General features: G+C 57.2%; 1 protein-coding gene across 1 annotated transcript in view; it reads right to left on the bottom strand.

Annotated features, from left to right (window-relative positions):
• Plxdc1 (plexin domain containing 1) overlaps nt 1–21,574 on the bottom strand; it is a 34,826-nt gene that overhangs the window by 11,964 nt on the left and 1,288 nt on the right. Inside the window, exons 2-8 of the mRNA XM_010620059.3 lie at nt 18,710–18,888; nt 9,691–9,834; nt 9,499–9,568; nt 9,234–9,356; nt 8,551–8,669; nt 8,363–8,462; nt 187–282 (exon numbers count right to left, since the gene is read on the bottom strand). Of these exons, the coding sequence (XP_010618361.1) occupies nt 187–282; nt 8,363–8,462; nt 8,551–8,669; nt 9,234–9,356; nt 9,499–9,568; nt 9,691–9,834; nt 18,710–18,853 (796 nt within the window). The 5' untranslated portion in view covers nt 18,854–18,888. The remainder of the gene's footprint in view (nt 1–186; nt 283–8,362; nt 8,463–8,550; nt 8,670–9,233; nt 9,357–9,498; nt 9,569–9,690; nt 9,835–18,709; nt 18,889–21,574) is intronic.

A 21,574-nucleotide genomic window follows, 5' to 3' on the forward strand; every position in this document is an offset into this window, starting at 1 on the left:
AAAAAAAAAAAAAAAAAAACGGGGGAAAAAAAGCAAAGCTCTTGGCTCTGGGAAGGAGTTGGTGTTGGACTTATGTTCCAGAGGAAAAAGAGGCAGAGAGGCCAGGTGGCCACACCCCCAGGGCTGGGGGGGCGTAGTCCAACTCCAGAACGCACCAAGGAGGCACCCGGCCTGAACCCTACTCACTGGGCAGTGGCATGAACTCCACGGCGGATGCACTGGTGATCCTGCTGGTATCTAGCTCCACGCGGTGGTACTCGAAGATGGTCCTGCGCCAGGACTCTGAGAGAGAGAGAGAGAGAGAGTCAGCGCTCGGCCTCAGGTGTGGGTCACAGCCTGGGGCTCCGAGGCCTGACCCCGGGTGGAGCCAGCTCAAAGGGAGGGAGGAAGGGTGTGGGCCCCGATGCTGAAGCTTCGGGAAGTCAGGGAACAGCCCAGGGAACAGTGCAGTCGGCTCCTCTGCTCAGCTCCTCCCACAGCCTCCACACCTGAGCACTACAGTCTCCCTGGAGGGACTCATGAAACTGGGCAGGTGAGGAGCCTCAGATTCTCGTGAGGTTTTGTTTTTCTGGGACAGGGTCCCTCTATGTAGCCCAGGAGGTCCTTGGACTCTTGGTGATCCTCCTGTCTCAGCCTCCTGAATGCTGGGATGAGAGGCGTGCGCCTCCACCCCGACTCTGAAGGTGGAGACTTTTCCAGGGTGTCAGCGAGCTCAGTGGGGCCATCCGCACCGAGGGCTCCCCGCTACTGCTGCACACCCCACCCGCCCCTCGTGCAGAGTGGGTGCCACTGTGGAACACAGTTTCTCCATTCCCTTCCCCACCTCCTTCTTAACCCCGGACTGAACCTCGTGTTCTGGTGTCAAAGCCCGCAGTCGCCATGCACACCCCACCCGCCCCTCGTGCAGAGTGGGTGCCACTGTGGAACACAGTTTCTCCATTCCCTTCCCCACCTCCTTCTTAACCCCGGACTGAACCTCGTGTTCTGGTGTCAAAGCCCCTGCAGTCGCCAGCGCCCCGGCCACAGCCTCAGAGAAGGGACTGCACCGCTGCCGGTGGCAAAGCTCCAGAACTGAACCGGCCGCTGGGGCCCCAGGCCTGAGATGTCTGCACCATCCAGCCCTGCGGAGCCCACCTGTCCCCTGTCACCTGCTGGGCCAAGGAGATGGGGGAGAAGTCAGGGAGCCGGCTGGGCTGTGGTGAGGCTACAAGGGGGTGGGAGCAGGGTGACGCAGGAACAAGGACTCAAGACCACACCCAGAAACGCTCCACTCCCGGCCCGGCTCCTTCTCTGTGACTCAAGGGCAGTTTCGGCCTCTCCGACACCCCAGCGCTGCCCCAGTGGATGTTGGTAAACTGAGGCACAAGCAGGACGAACGGTTTCCCCTCTCCCTTTCTTCCCCCTCATCCTGCAGCTCCCCGCTGCCGGGACATAGCTGGGACAGAGTCAAGGTTCCTGCCTTGGTGGGGAAACTGAGGGCACACAAAATGAAACCTGGGAATGGACACAGCTTCGGGCAGCGACTCACCAAGCCCCAAAGGCGGGGTGGCGAACCTGCGGCCGGCCTGTGTCCCTGGGCGCTCTGAAAGGTTCGCCATCCTCACCCCACAGTGACTGACTGAGCCCAGCACTGCCCTCGGCTCCTCACTCAGCACCTGCCAGGTCCTGACCCCTCGGTGACGCCCAGGACAGACCGGTGCCGTGTCTGGATCAACTCGTTTGCCTGTGTAACCTTCTGGGGTACCCAGGAGCCCCGCTCTACAAAGAAGGACCAAGGAGGGGCCACGATTTGCCGAAAGCCACACTATTCGGGGTTTCGTTTTTTTGTTATCTTGCAGAGCCCAGACTTAAAACTCAGGTCTCAATGCCTGGGCAGCTCCAAGAAGTCCCCAAAAGTGTCCACAACTGCCTGGTGTGGGCAGGAGGGGCCGGGGGTCCCCACAGGCAGCTGAGGCCAGTTTCAGCCTGACCTCAAGCTGAGTCACTGAGCAGTCGGGGGACACGTGCTCTGCGTCCTTCCATGGTCTCCTGCACCCACTGGGTGACCCCAAGAGCCCCTCAGAGGGGACAATCACACACCTGCTTTAGAAACAAGGCCTGAAGCCTCGCCCAGAAGATCTCTCCGTGTTCATCTTCCTCCTGACAACCTCCGGGCGAGAGGGCAGCAAGCCTCAGAATGCCGGTGAGAGCTTGGGGTGACCGGGTCGTAGGGGACACAGCCCCCATCAAGAGTGGGGAGGATGAGGGTCACAGAGCACGTGCAACCCCCACGGGCACACGCACACCCCTCCAGACACGCACAATACGCGTGCACATGACACACAGGGTTCTGTTGCTGGCAGTACTGGGATGGGACACAAGGCCTTCACAGCGGTGGCCCCATCCCTTATTTAAACGTTTTATCTTGAGACAAGTTCTCACTAAGTTGATAGGTTGCCCGAGCTAAGTTTGAATTTGGGATCCTCCTGCCTCAGCCTCCCAGAGTGCTGGGATTACAGGTGTGCACCACTGTATGCCATTCACAGATTCTGTTGGTTTTTAAAGCAAGTGTGAGTGGGGTCTGACCAAGGCTGAGACAAGGGAGGGCCGTTTTTGGGTGTGTTCTTTTTGTAATTCCTTTGCCCAGCAGGGCACCAAGCCTACCGTGCTTCCCACTGCTATCAGAAGGTGGCCTGGGGCCGACAGGAAGTTGCGGGGGGGCTTTCACAGCGCTACCCCACTGCTGTCCCCAGGAGCCACGTGTGCTCTAGAAAGCCACCCCTTTCGGCACCAAGGCGCGATGGGAAAAAGGACAAACGTGATACCCAGTGGTCCGCTCTCTTGCCCGACTTGGGGCTGAGGCCATGTGGCCTGAAGTCTAACATCCGCCTTCGAGGGTGCCCCCCACTCAGTGCAGTGAGTCTGTGTCAGTTTCACACCGCTAGGTCAGTACTGACCACTCCCCGCCAGGCTTCAAGCTCCCAACACGGGTCCAGGGGGCTCTGCACTGCTGGCCCTGACCCCAGGCCTTGCACTTAACAGGGCTTCAAGAAACAATAACAAGGCCGGGCGTCGTGGTGACTGACTATCATCCCAGTGCTCAGGAGGCTGAGGCAGGAGGATGGCTGTAAGTGTGAAGCCAGCCTGGACTGCACAGTGAGACCCTGCGTCAGAAAACCAAACCAAGAAATGAGTAGCCCAGTGCCGAGGAGAGAGCGAACAGGTTGCAGACTGCCCAGAAACCCTGGAGAGCTTCCCCACCCGAGGGAGCTGCCCCTCCTCCCAGCCCGGGACAGCGAGGCCTTTGTCAAAGGGGCCGAGCCCAGGCAGGAACAGAAAGCCAGACACCGCCCCAGTTCTCAGAGTTGGGGCTGTGCCCCAGCCACCGGGCCGCCCCACCAGAGAGGGCCAGGCGTCCCCCAGAGCAAGGCGGCAGGGTGGAGAGGTGTCCCTCGTCCCTCGTGAGCTCCGGGCGCACCCACGGCCAGCTGGTGCCTGATTGAGCTCAGGCTTCCTTCGGTCATGGTTTTCTTTTCCACGAGCACAGCCTTGTAGCCCTGCTCCAGATCTTCCCTTAGGTCCCTTCCCCACCCCGAGGGCCGCCCGGGACAACGACATCCGTCTGCCTTGCTGCCCTGTGTCCGGCGCCTGAGACCTGTTTCCCACACGACCCGCGCCTGCCTGCATCCGGACAGCCCCTGGCCCAGCGTGGCACCCAGAGGGTGGCGTCAGATGGGGAACTGGGGAACGGGGGTGCAGTCTTCATTCCTTTACCCCTGGCCCCGGTTACGCTTCATTTAACAATCGTGACTCAGGCCTCGGAAGGAACAGCTCCTTCTCCTCTCCCATCCTCACGTGGCTCATCCTCCTCCCCTTTTGTTTATTGGTTTATTTTGCCTCCCCCCAGAGTGGGTCTCATTATGTAACCCAGGCTGGCCTCGGACTCGCAGTGATCCTCCCGCCTCAGCCTCCCGAGTGCTGGGATGACAGGCAGGCGCCACCTTGCTGGGCTAGTCCCACTCGCCCTGCAGCCAGCTCTGGGGCCTCCGCGGCTCCACCAGCAGCCTGGCACAGGCCTCTGACGCACAGCTGGCCTGGAGTGGGCCCCAGAAAGGAAAATTCTGGAAAAAGCAGAGGCCCTGGCTGTTAGGGCCATCTAAGGCCATTTTGGGGCCAGACAAGGGCAGGCCACAATGTAGAGCCCTTAACAATCAAAGCCTCATTAACCGGTTCCACTAATTCAGACTCTCAGTTCCCATGCTGGCTATGCTAAGGGAGCTTTTACGCTGCCCACGAAATAGCATAGAGGAAACAAAGCCGGCTCCCAGTCATCCCTCAGTCACTGAAGAGGGTCAGGGCCACCTCAGATTTCTCGAGCACCTCCAAAAGCCACCACCCGCCATTTTGTTTTGGATTTTTGAGACAAGGTCTCGCGATGTAACCTAGGCTGGACCTGACCTCATGGTGATCCTCCTGCCTCAGCCTCCCAAGTGCAGAGATGACAGGCATGTGCACCACTACTGCAGGCAGCGTGGTTTTCCTCAGATCAAAGATGCTCCGCAGAAGGGAGGGGTGGTTAGAAAAACTCGGGCTGGGAAAGGAAGGGTTGTGAGCCAGGGAAAGAGAGGGAAGGACAGGATTCAGGGGCTCAGGGTAGAGGTTGGGTCCTTGAATCCCGGGCACCAAATCCACTCCTCGGATGGCAGGAAGGAGCCAAGCTGGGTAGGACAGGGAAGCCGCCTGGGCTTGGACACCAAGGTCCGAGGGGATGGCAGGGTCTGCAGCCCCAGGGCTACCCGGAACTTCTCGTTTATCCACGGTGTTTCCTGGGTTGCTGCCATCTGCAGCTCAGCCTCATCTGGACAGAATCGGGTCGTATGCACTCAGAGGGGCCTGAGCTCCCCAACAGGTGGCCGGGTGCTTTGCACAGCAGGGCTGGGCCTGGTCCACTTGATTTTGTTTGTGGGGCTGCAGGCCGAGCCCAGTCCCTCACACACGCACATGGTGAGGACACTGTCTCAGAAAAAAATGCACACACACACCTCGCCCCAGCTCTCGTCTTTGTGGCCAGGTTTAGAGCTCTCAGCCCCCGAGTTTGTGCCTGGTGGCCCCAGCTGAAACCTCTGGAAGAAGGAGTGTGATGCCCACAAACCCTCTCCCAAGCCCAGGTGGCACCAGGCGCCTGGTCTTGCACAGAGTCACGGAAGAACAGAGAGCCGGGTGGGGGTGTGCGCCTGTCAGCCTGGCACTCAGAGGCTGAGGCAGGAGGATCTCCATGATTTCGAGGCTGGCCTGGGCTATGAGGTGAGTGCAAGGCCACCTGATACACAGCAATACACTGTCTCAGAAAAAACCGAAACCAACAAGCAACAGAACGGAGGACAGGGTCGCTCGAGCAGAAGCAACTCTTTCCCTGTGATTACTCTGGAGCCCCTGCCCTGCCTCCCTCCTCACTGCCCCGTTATTTCAGGGGGGCTGAGCCTCCTTCCGCCCCGCTCCCAGAATCCCACAGGAGACCCCACACCAGTCCTGCCCTGGAGCCTGATTTCCTCTTCTCCCCCATCCAATGGCTTGCGGAACCACATCTCCTGACAAAGACGCCCCGGGTCCCCAAGCAGTCTGGGGTGTGTGTGCCCGGGGCTGCAAGAGTTAAGGGCCGCTGAGGAGGAAAGGGTTCATTCCTGGGAATGGAACTGGGATGGAATTGGGGTGGGTCAGATTGAGAAAGCAAGGAGCACGCCTGTCATCCCAGCACCCTGGAAGGCTGAGGCAGGAGGATCACAAGGTCAAACACAACCTGGAAATTCTGACAGCAAGACCTTATCTCAAAATTTAAAATAAAAAAGGGTTAGGACTGGAGCGCAATGTAAAGGCCCTGGGTTCAATCTCCAGAACAAAAAGAAAGGCTTAATGGGATTGAAATCAGGAGATCCAGGTCTCCGTACTCCTCCCCTCCATAGCTGTGGGACCACGGGCAAGTTACACCACCTCTCTGAGCAGGGGCACTGGTTTAGTAAAATGTACAGGCTGCCCGTGCCATGGGGGGCAGAGACGCTGGGCAGCTGAGTGCCTGGGGTTTGGGACTGTGGTCAGTGTCCTGGGCAGGTGGGCAGGCAGCCACTTGGTACCCTCACCCTCGGGAAGTTTCCTCTCGGCGTGAACTGGACCCAGGGACTTGCTGCCAAGCACAGGGCATGGCAAAAGTCATTAACACTCTGCCTCAGAGGTGCTGGCTTCTCTCTTCTGCTCGGTAGGGAGCCGGGGCCCTGTGGAGAGCCATTCTGGGAGAGCTCACAAGGCAAGGAGCCAAGCAGCCTCTGAGACACCCTGAGTCCCTCTGTGCTTCCTGAGCCACAGGAACTGAGGCGATACAGTCACTGTTTCCAGATGCTACACTTTGGAGCCGTTTGTTACACAGCAGTAGCTAATGAATACAGTGCCTGGGGGTTTCTTTGTGATTTCAGGGATGGGAACCAGGCCTCCATGTGCAGGCAAGTGCTCCGCCACTGAGCCCCTCCCCAGCCCTCTCCACTTGCTTTGTCACATGGGTTTTGGCTTTGCAGAGCCCCAAGTCCCTGTGGACACCGGAGACAAGTGCACCTCACAAGCCACCTCTTACAGAAGGGTTAACTCCAGGGAGGGGATCTGGGGGCAGAGGTCAGGGAGAGGGGACGACTGTAATATTTTGTTTTTGGCAATACCTGGGTTGAACCCAAGGCCTTCACACTGAGCTGTGTCCCCAGCCCTTTTTTATTTTTTGAGACAGGGTCTTGAAAAGTCACTAAATTGCCCAGGCAGTGTTCAAACCTATGATCCTCCTGCCTCAGCCTCCCAGAGTGCTGAGATTATAGGTGCTCCACACCCAGCAAGAACTCTAATCTCTTCGCTACATCATTTTGTATCTTTTTAATTTTAGACCAGCTACATTTATTTATGAAAAAAAATCAGGCCCGGGATCAGCTCAGTGGTGCCACCACCTGCCTCACAAGCGCAAGGTCCGGAGTTTGATCTCCAGTACCAAAAAAAAAAAAGTAAGAAAGAAAAGAAAATACGTAATTTTCCTTGTAGCCCCAGCATCTTGGGAGGCTGAACTCAGGAGTTCAAAGACAGCCTGCAACCAGTGTGACTCTGTCCTTTAAAAAAGATTTATATATACATATATGTGCGGCTTTTCTGAGTGAAGATAAACAAAAGCATAAGTAAACAGTAGTGACTCTGGAAACAGCTTCAATCGCACAGGAGGAAGCGGAAAGGAGGGAGGTTTGGGGACGTTGTCACAATAGCATGGGACTTTTTGTCACTGGCCACAAAAGCCACCCAGCCGTCCTGGAGAGCGTCTGCCCCGAAACACGTGTGTCAGTCCCAGCACTGCGGGGTGACAAAGTGCTGAGTCACAGAAGAACACAGTGGCCCTGTGCCGGACCCTGGCTGCGCACACACTGCCTTCCTAGTCACAGTCACTGCGGGAGACAGCGCCACCCTGACAGTCCACAGCCAGCAAGAAACCAGGGATGCTGAGGGACGCACCAGGACCAGCGCTGGCCAAGAGTTCAGACCCAACCCCAGCATTCAGCGCTAGAGCCAGAGGCAGGGTCTCACTCTGTTCCCCAGGCTGGCCTGGAACTCTCAGCGATCCTCCTGCCTCAGCCTCCCTAGTGCTGGGGTTACAGGTGTGCCCCACCGCGTCTGGTCTCCCGCAGAGTCTGTCCAGGGCAAAGGCTTGCTCAGAGGAGGACACGGCAGGGGGAGGGCTGTCTCGTTCTTCATCATACCTCAACTGCTCTGAGTGGCCTCAGAATGTGTGCCTTGATCAGACATTCCACAAACACAGGCAAGCCAGGCACTTCTCCCAGGAACCCTGGCCCAGGCCCTCTGGGCAGGAATGGGAGGGTTAAGACAGACAAGGGTGCAGGTTGCATGGTGGAACTTGGGCACACAGCTCAGCAGAGGCCAGCTTCAAAAGTCTCCGAGTCAGGAGTCTGGAAGCCGTGGATGGTGCACCTGCAGCCTCCGAGGAGTGTGAGTCAAGACCCTACCGGAGCCAGGAATGGTGGTAAATGCCTTGCCATCCTAGCACTCTGGGAGGCTGAGGCAGGAGAACTGCAAATTCAAGCCCAGCGTGGGCAACTTAGCGACTTAGCCAGACTCTACCTCAAAATGAAAAGACTTCTGGGCCCTGACTGGAGGTTTGAAGTAGGAGAAAAAGAGCTGTGTTCCCTAAAGTGTCGGCGCTGGAGGAGGACCGGGGAAGAGGCAGCTTCTCTTGTGTTCCTTTCTCATTTTACAGAGGAGGCATCGGAGGTTGAGAGAGAGTGTGGTTCACAGCAGGACAGAGTTCGAGGCCATCCGTACCGCCTGGCCGGTCGGGGGCCCGGGGACTCACCTGGCACGTCCGGGGCCGGATTGAGGACCATGAAGGCATCGGACAGGCCTGCTTTCACGGGGTGCTGGGCAGAGCTGATCTCCCGGACCGACATGGGGATCTGCGGCAGCGCGAGAAGGGGCTCCGTCTGACCCGGACTCCCCAGAGCTGCAGCCCCAACACCAGCCGGCCCTGCCGCGGCTGCTCACCTCTTTGTAGCCGAAGACGATGCGGCCATCGCGGTGCAGGGCCACCTGGAACGTGAAGCTGCCCCTGTCCTCGCGGCCCTGGAGGTAGATGCGGTCCCACTGCACGATGAAGACCGTCCCTGGGCAGGGGTGGGAAGTAGGTCCAGTCGGAGCCACTTCCCGTCCCTGACACAGACAGCCCTGGGCACCCAAGTCTCAGGGGTGGAGGGGTGGGCGGGGGAGGAGAGCGGCTCACCTAGTGGCCACCCCCACCGGAAGCAGAGAGCGGGGGGAGGAGCCTTTCCAGGCCACACCCAAGTCCCTTCCCCGAGGCCCCGCCCACCTCCCGAATGGGTGTTTAGCTCCGACCCACGACTCGGTCGCATTTTGTTTGTTTGTTTGTGGCAGGGTCTGTGCAGTCCAGGCTGGCCTGGAATTCACTGTGAAGCCCAGGCTGGACTTGAACTTCCAGTGGGATTCTCCTGCCTCTGCCTCACGAGTGCTGGGATCACCGGCGCTTTTCAAAAGCCTTGCGTGTGAGGCCGTGTGGGTACTTGCAGAGCTCTCCGCTGTCCTGGGACAACTCGGCGAGGAGCCACGAGGAGGGTCCCTGGCCTTCACTTCACCTCCCCCGAGAGCCAGGCTCCTCCCGGGGACGGTGGCGGGGGCAGCTGCCGCTGTGAGCCCGCCGAGCCCTGCCTCACCGTTGTCGAAGTAGGCCACGGTGGAGTTGTCGGAGTAGCCGGGGTTGAAGTTGGCCATCAGGGGAGCCACGTACTGAGTGGCTGTGAGCATCCGGTGGATCACGTCGCCCATGAAGAGGAAGCCTGCGGGCCGGGCGGAGGGTCCCAGTCACCGATGGCCTCCCGGGCGGGAGCTGAGAGCGCCCCCCACGGCCCCACAGGGGCGCAGGTCGGGGAACCGCTGGGAATCGGTCTCCGAGGAGCCCTCCCAGCCCACCGGCCTTACCTCCCGTTGCTATGGTGATCTGTCGCAGAGGATGCCCGTAGAAAGGGAAATCGAAGGACAAGACCACTCTCTGCGGGGACAGGGCAGTCGGTCCAGACGGCGCCACATGCAGCGCTGGTCTGGGCGGAAGGGGCCCCGGGGCGTCAGATCTCAGCCACAGCCGCGCCCTCCCCGGGCCAGCCGGGCACTCACTGAAGCCTGCCGGTGGGCGCTGGACAGGATCCTGTGCACCCGCACCTGGGTGTGGTTGGCCTCGGCCACATCCGCCCACAGCTCCCGGCTTCGGGGCTCGCTGGGGCCGTAGGCACGGGACACGTAATAGCTGTGGTTGTCTTCCTGCCGGTGACCAGACGGACGAGGCATCAGGCCGGCCAGCACCCACCTCCGCCCTGCCCACCCGACTGCTAGGTGCTAAGTCGCTGCCCAGAGGCCGCCCGGCCTAGGACCCCGTCCCCTGCCCCCCGGGTCCTCAGCGGGTGCAGCCCCCCTGATACTCCCTGCTGTTCCCGGGCTCAGCCAGCAGGGTGCTCAGGCTGCTACCCTAGGGGATCAGACCACTCTTCAGTTAGGACAAGGGACAGACCGGGTCCCATGCGGCTTTGGGCGTGAGCCAGGGGAGCTGCCAATCTGACAGAGGTGACGGTAGGGCACAAACAGAGGGCTCAGGAGCAGACAGAGCCGCAGGGAGGGAGGCACCTGCGGCCTCTGCCTCGAAGCTCAGCTCAGACATCACCTTCCCTGTGACCTGTGACTCAAGGCCATCGAATACTAGGTCCTCCAGAAGTGGTGTGGGGTGAGTGGAGGCCCCTCTGACGCCCAGACCCTCTCTTTTGCCATTGTATGGCAGGAGAGGGGCACTGGGGACAGGGGATGGAGGGTGGACATTGTCCCAAACTAAGGACATCAAGGACGGACGGCCGGAACCACTTCCTGCTGCCCGCTGCGGTTGTTTGTTATGCAGCCGTGGGAGCCAGGCACAGGGCCTGCCGGTGAGGGCTGCTCCGGCTCAGCTGGGTGGCCTGGAGTTGTTCTCTACCATCCTGGTCACTCTCCCTGCCTGAGACATTCTGTGGCTCCCCAGTGGTACTCAGGACATCCTGTGGGTCCCCCTTGGGCACTGCCTGTTTGACATCCATTCCTTTCTCCTCTTTACTAACAGAACGTTGATCCCGTGAGAAGGAGAAGGAGAAGGAGAAGGAGAAGGAGAAGGAGAAGGAGAAGGAGAAGGAGAAGGAGAAGGAGAAGGAGAAGGAGAAGGAGAAGGAGAAGGAGAAGGAGAAGGAGAAGGAGAAGGAGAAGGAGAAGGAGAAGGAGAAGGAGAAGGAGAAGGAGAAGGAGAAGGAGAAGGAGAAGGAGAAGGAGAAGGAGAAGGAGAAGGAGAAGGAGAAGGAGAAGGAGAAGGAGAAGGAGAAGGAGAAGGAGAAGGAGAAGGAGAAGGAGAAGGAGAAGGAGAAGGAGAAGGAGAAGGAGAAGGAGAAGGAGAAGGAGAAGGAGAAGGAGAAGGAGAAGGAGAAGGAGAAGGAGAAGGAGAAGGAGAAGGAGAAGGAGAAGGAGAAGGAGAAGGAGAAGGAGAAGGAGAAGGAGAAGGAGAAGGAGAAGGAGAAGGAGAAGGAGAAGGAGAAGGAGAAGGAGAAGGAGAAGGAGAAGGAGAAGGAGAAGGAGAAGGAGAAGGAGAAGGAGAAGGAGAAGGAGAAGGAGAAGGAGAAGGAGAAGGAGAAGGAGAAGGAGAAGGAGAAGGAGAAGGAGAAGGAGAAGGAGAAGGAGAAGGAGAAGGAGAAGGAGAAGGAGAAGGAGAAGGAGAAGGAGAAGGAGAAGGAGAAGGAGAAGGAGAAGGAGAAGGAGAAGGAGAAGGAGAAGGAGAAGGAGAAGGAGAAGGAGAAGGAGAAGGAGAAGGAGAAGGAGAAGGAGAAGGAGAAGGAGAAGGAGAAGGAGAAGGAGAAGGAGAAGGAGAAGGAGAAGGAGAAGGAGAAGGAGAAGGAGAAGAAGAAGAAGAAGGAGGAGAAGAAGAAGAAGAAAAGAAGAAGAAGAAGAAGAAGAAGAAGAAGAAGAAGAAGAAGAAGAAGAAGAAAAGAAGAAAGAAGGCTTAGATGGAACAGCCTGGGCTCAACCAACCCAGTAAGAGCAAAAGCATAAAATAACCAAACAACCAGAACATTGATTCTGTAGCAAGCAGCAAGCCAGCTCATTTGCTGAATGTCTTAAGGGTGAGTATGGGACACAGGCTAAGAAGAAGAAGAAGAAGAAGAAGAAGAAGAAGAAGAAGAAGAAAAGAAGAAAGAAGGCTTAGATGGAACAGCCTGGGCTCAACCAACCCAGTAAGAGCAAAAGCATAAAATAACCAAACAACCAGAACATTGATTCTGTAGCAAGCAGCAAGCCAGCTCATTTGCTGAATGTCTTAAGGGTGAGTATGGGACACAGGCTGGCCAAAGGTTCCAGTGGAGACTCTGAAGTCAAATTTCACTGTGTGTCCCTTTTGTTTGACCTTTTCTCTTCCTCCAGTCTAGAAGGCAGACAGGATGGGTGGCGCTCCAACAGCCATCTTGTCAGTATGAGGACAAGAGCCACCCCTAAGGGATGGTAGAGTAGAAAGCTGGATGGAGCCTGGGTGTTGGACGACACACTCCTGAGGTCCCTGGCTTCGGCCGTCACACGGAAACAAAACCTCCCTGATGCTTGGTCTGGCTGCCACCAGCACCTGCTGCTCTCCCTGTAATGTGTGCCCCAGGCCTCCCGGGATTCTGTCTGCAGGACCTGCTTCCTGCCCATCACAGCCTCAGCAGAGAGCAGCTGCTGTGCTGAGTCCCCTCCAGACTGCTCGTCCTTCTGCGTCACTACCACCACACGCTCTGTCACCGGAGAAGGTCCTGTTACCAAAGAGCAGCAGGGACGCGGAGCTCAGCTTGCAGCCAGGAACCCTGCAGGCCGGGGCCGGTCTGGGCACCTTCAGCTGCTTCCAGGCTCCCACGGCCACCGCGTCCCTGACCCTCGGGTGCCTGGACAGAAGCTGCGCTGTGCAGCTGTGAAGCCCAAGCAGATGCAGACGACATGGACAGGTGGGGACGCTGGCTGTGCATCTCCCTGGCTGGTTGCCCTGCATCCTCTACGTCACGTGAGGACAAATGGCCCGGTCCTGCTGCTCCACGGAGGTGCCAGCCCCGGGCCATGTTCTTGACACTGATCTGCCTTGCAGGCTGTCACAGGCTGTGTCCTGTGGCACAGGTGTGTCCTGGTCCTCTCCTGTGCCACCGAGATCCGATCCTGGGCATCCACCCCGCTGACCCAGTGTATCCTGAAGCTCCCTGCCCAGACTCAGTGCGGCCTAAAGGACAGCACCTGGGGACGTGGAGGGGGCGACCAGAGAGGGCTCAGTGCTGGACACAGCCAGGGACAGAGTCCGCGAGGACTGGGACAGCGGGCAGGAGAAGTCAGGGCTGCCTTTGCAGGGCCACGGCCTCGAGCAGGGCATTCGTGGGCACTGCCACCAGCAACCTCCACAAGGGAGGACTGATACTGTGCCACTTCCCAGCTGGGGAAACTGAGGCCCACGGTCACTGCGCTGTCTGGAGCCACGCCAGCCTTGGTGGGGGTTAAGCATGACCTCAGGGTGGTCGAGGCAGAATCTCCTTGGGGTCTATGTCTGGCCTCTGGCTCTCTCCTCTCCGGTGCTGTTGTTCTGCTCCCCGGCCGCCATGAGCTGAGCGCTTTGCTCCTCCAGCCCCTTCCACCGTTCCTTTCTTGAGTCGGAGCCAACAACCATGGACTGAATCCCTGAGACCATGAGCCAAACTTAACCTCTCCCAAGTTGTGGGTATTGGGTATCGTGTCCCAGTGACAAGGGAGTGGCTGACCCAGCACCCCTCAAAGACAGCAGCCCTGCCCAGGGCCAGGTCTCCCAGTAACCAGCCTCCTTTTGGTAGCAGAAAGCCATCAGCCAGAGGATGAGCCCAACACTCCTCACAGCAGGGTGTGGTACACGACTGTCTGACCAGTGGAAACTGAGCAGGATGATGGCCTGTAGTAGGAATGAGGTGCCCTCCTCTTGCCTAGAGGGATGCAGATGTGATGGTAGGATCTGAAGCAGCCACATTAGACCACGAAACAGAAGGCACATGGTACACAGGGCAAAGCAACAAGATTGGGGAACCGGGTCCCCAACATCACAGAGACACGATACCAAACTTTGCTTACTTACACTGACACTCTCGAATGTGGGAGAAGAAGAGGGGTGCTCTGGTGTCTAAGAGCCTTGCTGTTCAGGCACGCATTAGAAAGGCTGAGCTTGTATGCTAATGAATACACAGCCAGGCCCAGGCCTGCTTCTCTGCCACATGCTGGGTGACACAAGGGTCACACCAAGGCCACACCTGGTGACGGACCTGCCGAGGAAACCCCATCGCCCACCACCCATGGCCACAGGTGCTCCAGGCGCCATGGGCTGGCAGACAGGGCCAGCAGGAGCCGCCCGCTGGGAAGCACAGCGAGGCTGCTGCGTCTCTGCGACAGGTGCGCACGAGCCCGCCCATCGCCCACACTTGTGTGGGGAGGCAGCGGGACAAAAATTTCCCAAAAAATCCTTTCTGCCAGCGAATCCTCTGTACCACGCTGGATTCCGCTCACACGGAAGTGGGGCCACTCAGGAGGGAGGGAAGGGAGGCCCCGGACCCGGACCCCTACACCCTGCTGCTCCTCCACCAGCTCCCCGGGCTGAGCAGCTTAGGGGACCCCCTAGCGTTCCGCGGAGCACAGTTTGAAAACCGCTGCAGGGCGGGGTTAACGCATTCTGCGCTGGACCGGAGTGGCTGCCGCAAGAGCGACTCTTACAAAGCCAGGCTTCGCTCGGGTTCTCCCTGCTGCACACGCCCACTGGGCCTGCTTTTCTGCCGGATGGTGGGTGAGAGAGCAAGAAGCCCTCACCTATGCGGCTGCCTTATCTTGGGCGTCAGCTCCGCAACCGGGAGCTGATTAGACCTCTATTCTCCATTAATCATCCAGATTCCGGCATTCAGTTACAGCAACAGAAAGTAGCTCCGCTGCCCCTGGGAAAATTCAAACCTTGGCTAGGCCCGGGGGTTTAGCGCAGTGGTTCCGTCGCCTGCCTCGCAAGCACAAGGTCCTGAGTTTGATCCCCAGTACAGCAAAAAAACAAAACAAAGCAAAAATCACACAAACCTTTTGTAAATAGACCCAGGCAGGAACCCTTCTCTACTGGTGGAGGAAACAGAATTTCTTACAACCTAGGAAGGCACTATGGGGGTTTCTCAAAAAAACTAAAACTAGAGGTTCCCTTTGACCCAAGGAATCTCCTTCTAGGTCTCTTCCCAAAAGAGTTAAAAGTCATCAGACCACAGTGACACATGCACACTCATGTTTTATAGCAGCACAATTCATAAGAGCAAATCTTGCAAACAGCCCTTACATCTATCAACAAGGGAACAGATAAAGAAAGTCTGAGCCAGGCGTGGTGGCCCACGCCTGTAATCCCAGCACTCAGGAGGCTGAGGCAGGAGGATCGCTGTGAGTTCGAGACCAGCCTGGGCTACATAGTGAGTTCCAGGTCAGTCTTAACTATACAGTGAGACCCTGTCTCAAAAAACAATAAAAACAAAGTCTGGCATTGATATAAACTGGAGTACTACTCTGCCATAAAGAAGGATAAAGCTGAGGGACTCTTAGGTAAATGGATGCACCTTGAGACCACAATCTTTAATAAAATAAATCAGGCAAACACAAGTTTAAGTGTGAGAAACCCAAAGTACAAATAGGAGCAACACGGGGGGTAGATATTAGGAAGTAGGAAGAGCTTATTCAAATGGGAAGGGGAAAGAGAGATGTGGAGAAGAGATTTAAAGAAAAAAATGAGGGACTGGGGATTCAGCTCAGCGGTTCCGTCGCCTGCCTCGCAAGCGCAACGTGGGACTCACTGAGCTAAATCCCTGGCCCCTCCCCTTTTTAAAGTTTTGAGACAAGGCCTTGCTAAATTGCCCAGGCTGGCCTCGAAGTTGTACTCCTCCTGCCTCAGCCTCCAGAGTGGGTGGGATTATAGAGGGCACCATCACGCCCACAAAGCTTGTGAGGCAAACCAGCTCTGTGAGGGATTCTTGCTTCTGTTTTACAGAAAAGAAAACTGGCTTAACCCTCAAGGGTGCCGTCTTTGCCTTGGCAGGTCGCTGTACCAAAACACCTTTGACGTGGGAAATTAGAAACCACCAAAATTTAGTGCTCACGATGATGGAGGATTCAGGGTCTGCCAGGGGTCTGATGGACGGCACATTCTTGTGTTTGCACACGGTTTGCCCGCACCCTTGAGGTCTCCCGGATACTGGATGCTCCACCCTAAGACCAAAGCATCCTAGGAAGGCCAGGGTGTGGTCACTGGGGCCAGAGCCTCGCTCAGTGCCTGACCCTGGCTGGCCTTCATCACAGAGCTGTTTAGCATCTTGGCTGTGACGTGGCCACAGCACCGGCGCCAGACACTGGAGAACCGGGTTTCGGGAAGTTAGGAGATTTTCCCACGACAAAGACAAACAACCCAATTTTAAATGGGCCAAGAGAAAACAGGCAGAACGCTTGCTCAGGCCCACCATGGCCAGCCTTCTCCTGAGTGACGCTTAACATCCTTTGTCATTACGGAAACCCAAATAAGAGCCACAATGTGGCACCGCCTTGCCCCCACTGGGACAGCTCTAATTAGAGGACGGGTAAGGAGCATGAACTGGAAAGACTGGGGACCGCAGGGCCCTCGCATGTGCCCGAGGGGGTGGCAGTGGCTCACCCATGGGTGCAGCCCAGAAGGGGTCGTGGCCTGGAAGCCTGGGACAAGCCTTTGGTCTTCCATCCGGGCGAGGTGGGATCAGAACGGTGAAGGACAAGGACCAGGGAGCTGGGAAAAGAAGTTTCTTTGGGTTGTGGAGCGGAAGGGGGCCACCTTCCGATGTGATGTGGTTTAGCTTGGTTTCTCCCAAACCTCGGCCCCGGACCTGAACCACAGGGTCTCTGACTTAGCTCAAAGGCTCCCTAAACCAGCACAGCTAAGTCCCCGCACGTCTGGGGCTTTGGGATTGGTCTCGGTGGAAAAATCTCAGGAAATCCTGAGCCCGTTCAGGGTGGGTGGGGCGTGCGCTTAAGGAGGAGGCGGCCTGGCCTGGCCGGGCAGCTGAGCTGGGAACAGCATCCAGGCGACCGAGGTGGACACAGGGCAGCTGGCGCCTGGGCCGGTGTTCTGAGGCCCTCGGAGCAGCGAGGCGGGGATCCTGGGGCGGTGGGAGGCCAAGGGAAGAGCAGACGGACCCAGAGCCCAGCTGCGGAAGGGCGAACCGGTCTGTGCAGGTAGAGCGGACACCCAGGGACAGACAGACGGAATGGCCGAGGGGTCACGTCCCCACCTCCCCCCTCTAAGCCCAGATGCACCGGCCTCCCCTCTCTGGGGGGCTGCCAAGCCTGTCATCCCTGTCCCAAATGAAAAACAGGCACTGGGGTGTTGCTCAGGAGACCCCTGGGTTTGCTTCTTAGTACTGAAAAAATGCCATGTGAGGAACTTTTTTATTTTTTGCAGCCCTGGGGATTGAACCCACAACCCTGCATGTGCTAGCACAGGGTTTGTGCCCCAACACCACAAAAATAATAACAATGACAACAACATCATCAACGATGACACCGATAATAAATGTTCCCCTCCTGGGCTGGGGATTTAGCTCAGTGCTTCCGCCACTTGCCTCACAAGGACCGGAGTTCGATTCCCATTACCAATAAATACATAAATAAATATTCCCTCCCGTGTAGTTGTTTTCCTTGGCAACTTAGCGATACCTTGTCTCCAAAGAAATGTTTAAAAAGAAACTGAGGATACAGCCTAGCTTTCAAAAGGCCCCGGGTTCGATTCCCAGGGCTGAGAGGTGGGAGGGAGCGAGTGAGCTCAGGGCAGCTTTGGGGGTGAAGGGGAACCCGCCTGGGCGAGGGGCCTGGGCCAGGCGTAGGATCTCGGAGCCCCAGAAAAGCCCCACTGCTCCAGTGCCTTCCCAGTGCCTTCGCAGGGCTTGGTCCTGGGAGCAGGTGCCCGGGAAGCCCGACCACCCTGCCCCTCGGCAGCGCTGGTCCTGGCACTGGTCTTGTCCAGGCCTGTGTTGGGGGCAGTGGCTGAGGACTGAGAGTGCCTGTCAGCCCTTTAGCCCCACGTGAGCAACGCAGAAGGATGAGAAGCCCCCGCCTGTAACCCAAGCTCTTGGGAGCCTGAGGCAGCAGGATCTCCTCCATTTTGAGGCCAGTCTGGGCTACATACAGAGTTCAAGGCCAAGAACTACATGAAATGAGACCCTGTCCAAAATAATAAAGTAAAATAAAATAAGTGCATATGGAGGCCATTGGTTCTTCATGAGCTCTCCAGGCCCAAGTCCTACAGTCACTGTGGCCAGCTGTGCTGATGTCCCCATGGCGAAGGCTTGGTCTCAGTAGTATCTCCAGCAGAAAAGGGCAGCAGAGCCAACTTGTCTTTTCTTTCTTTCTTTTTGGTTTGTTTATTTTTCTTTGAGACAGGATCTTGCTATGTATTCCAGGCTGGCCTTGAACTCACTGTCACTATGTAGCCCAGGCTGGCCATGAACTCACAGTGATCCTCCTACCTCAGCCTCCCGAGTGCTAGGATTACAGGCGTGTGATACCACACCTGGGTTCCCATAGTAATTTTTTTTTTTTTTGAGACAGGGTCTCACCACGTAGTTCAGACTGTCCTGGAACTCTTTGTAAGCCAGGCTGGTCTCAAACTCACAGCGATCCTCCTGCCTCAGTCTCCCAACTGCTGGGATGACAGGCGTGCGCCACCACACTCAACTTCCTATAGTAATCTTTTTTTTTTTTTCTTTTGTTACTGGGGATTGAACTCAGGACCTTGTGCTTGCAAGGCAGGAGGTGGCACCACTGAGCTAAATCCCGCCCCCCATAGTAATCTTAAGGGTTCCTCTACTAAAAGAATAGAAGCAGCTCCTGCCCCAATACATCCTGGCCGTCCCTGGGCTGCTGTGTCCAGAGCTGTGGTAGATATCTTGACTGTCAATGAGGTAAGCTTGAAAGGTGTCTCAGGTTGTGCCTCTGGGCTCTGAGGGGCTGCCACTGCACCAGCCAGCAGAGTGCTACTTCCATCCCACCCGAGTCCCTCATTCCATTCCTTTCCCCAGGGCCACATGAGACCACATACTTCCCCTGGCCCAGCACTCACCACCACCCGGGTGCCGTTGTCCAGCAGAGTGTCAATGGCCAGGGTGCCCCCACCAAGGTCCTGGCTCAGCCGGGTCCTGTCTGCGTCTGACACCTGCCTGGGGCTGTCTCGGGCTCTCCGGTGCCAGCCCTGGGGGGTGCCCATGGTAGTCCATCCAGGGCCTTGGTCTTCATGGTGACCTGGAGGAGCAGGGACAAAAAACTGAGCAACCCAGTCAGAGTAGAGATCAGAGAAAAAGAACAGGCCTGTCGTCCCAGCACTTGGGAGGCTGAGGCAGGAGGATTGCCACAAGCTCAAGGCCAAAAAACCAAAAGAAAAAAAAAGTTCCTGATTGACAACTTAGCTACATTAGCAGCCACCAGGGTGGGCTTTTATCCACTTGACGATGATGGCCTTGCGGCCCAGCAGGTGGTGACTCAGGAAGAGTCCCCAGAGCCAGGCACCATGCACACCACGACCACCAAGAAAACCACTGAAGCTGCTGTGGTTATAAAGGGTGCAGCTGAAAGCTTTCCTGACACTTGATGGAGGACAGAAGGCCAGTCTGGTCAGCCTTGGTCCTGATGCCAAGGGACAAACGGAGGGGTGACACGTGGATGGGCGATGGTGGGGCCACATCCAGAGTGCATTTCCTTTCTTTTGAGACAGGGTCTCTCTACGTAGCTCAGGCTGGCCTTGAACTTGTGGTGATCCTCCCGCCTCAGCCTCACGAATGCTGGAATTACAAGCATGCGCCACCATGCCAGGCTCAGACAAGGTCTTGTTACATTGTTCAGTCTGGATTCAAACTTGCCATCCTCCTGCCTCAGCCTCCCTAAGTGCTAGAGTTGCAGGTGTACCCACTGCACCTGTATTCATTATGCTGTCAGCTAGCAGCACCATCCATCTCTGTAGCTCTTTTCGACACATAAAACCAAAGCTCTGTACCCTTTAAACAATAACTCCCAACTCCACCACATCCTCAGTGACCACCCACTTCTGTCTCTAAGCATTTCATATAAGTGGGGTCATCCATTATCTGTCTTTTTGTGACTGGCTTATTTCACTTAGCACCAGGCCTCCAAGTTTCATCCATGCTGTATCATATAACAGGATCCCTTTCTTTTTCAAGGCTGAGTAATATTCCATTCTATGTATATGCCACATTCTCCTTATGCATTCATTTGTTAAGGGGTACTTGGGTTATTTGAATGTTTTAACTGCTGTGAATAATGCTGACATGAACAAAGGTGTGCAAACATTTTTCTGAGACCCCTTTTTTTTTTGTTTGTTTGTTTATTGAGACAGGGTCTCACTATGTAGTTGAGACTGACTTAGAATTCACTATGTAGCCCAGGCTGGTCTCAAACTCACAGCGATCCTCCTGCCTCAGCCTCCCTAGTGCTGGGATTGCAGGTGTGTGCCTCTATGCCTCGCTGTCATTTCAGTTATTTCGATTGTCACACCTACTCTGGACTTATAAGGGACAACACTGCATAATCCAGGCCACAAAGCTGGGAGATCTTGGGGGAGGCACAGAAGCAGGGACAAGACTGGGCCAGGCTCGCCACATCCGACTTTACCACTGAACATTTTACCCAGTTAAGTCATCTCCTGCTGGTGCCTCGGGACCCTTGCCAGGCCCCCCCTCGCCTGCCCGCCCCCACAACCAGATGCTCCTGGGGATCGTGGGGGAAGGGCAGGGCCCGTCTGGACCACAGTTGGTCCGGAGCCGCCAGGCGGAGACAGCCTGGCTCTCGCCGGACCCCACACTAGCCCCACTCAAGCGGGCCCAGCCAGGGCCCCACACGCACAGCTGGCGCAGCCCAGGCCCGCCTGCCTCTCAGAGAAAGCTCCCCCCACACCCAGCCAAGCCAGGAGGCCAGATGTGCCATCGGAGCTCAGATTCAGGCAGCCAGGTTGGCTCCCCACAGGCGCACGCTCCAGAGCGCACGCTCCAGAGCGCACGCTCCAGAGCGCACGCTCCAGAGCGCACGCTCCAGAGCGCACGCATGGCCGGAGGGACGGAGGGCGGTGAGCGTCCTCAATGCCCCGCGTGCCTGAGACCAGGACCCCGAGACCCTACCCCAGCACAGCCCCGAGAGCCCCGGTTTAGAACCGGATGTGCTCCAGGCTAAACCCCGAATCTACCACTCAGTGTGACACTGGGCACGTTGCAAAACCCTCCCTGAGCCTCAGACGAGGACGAGAAAACCTCCACTGGAGCCTGTTGTGGTGGCACACGCCTGTAATGCCAGCTCTCTAGGAGGCTGAATCAGGAGGATCACAGGTCTGAGCTCAACCCGAACAACTTAGCAACTACGTGAGACCCTGTCTCAAAAAACTGCCACTTGGTGGGTCTTTAACAAAGTTTCTTTTCTTTTTTCTTTCTTTCTTTCTGTTTTTTGAGACAGGGTTGTTTCACGAAGAAGTTAAACTTGGTCTTGAACTCACTGTGTAGCCCAGGTTAGCCTCGAACTCACAGCGATCCAGCGATCGTCCTGTCTCAGCCTCCCGAGTGCTAAGGTGACCGGCTGGGGCACTTGGCCTCCAACAAATTAATATTCCGAAAGCACGCTCCGATCTCCGGCCCTCCCTCGTTTTCACACCAACTTTCGACTTTGGGGAGCCAGGTCTCCCCGGAAGGTCCAGCTGCTGAGCTGCATGGCTCGCAGCCCCCACCACGCCCTCGTCCCTCCCCGGCGGCAGGGACCCAGCACGGAAGCTAGGGAAGGGGCTCCCTGGGGTGAGTCCCGGGGTCTGGGGCGCCCTGGGCCCCTCGCCGGTGCGCACTCCGGGGCCCCTATGAAGGCGGAGCGCTCGGGGTGGCAGAGGCCAGGACTGGACAGAGAGGGGCGACGGGCGAGGGGCCCCAGGGCCTCGGAA

This window comes from Fukomys damarensis, unplaced genomic scaffold (genome assembly GCF_012274545.1).
Source record: "Fukomys damarensis isolate Sample0158 unplaced genomic scaffold, DMR_v1.0_HiC HiC_scaffold_13, whole genome shotgun sequence".
Lineage (NCBI taxonomy): Eukaryota > Metazoa > Chordata > Mammalia > Rodentia > Bathyergidae > Fukomys > Fukomys damarensis.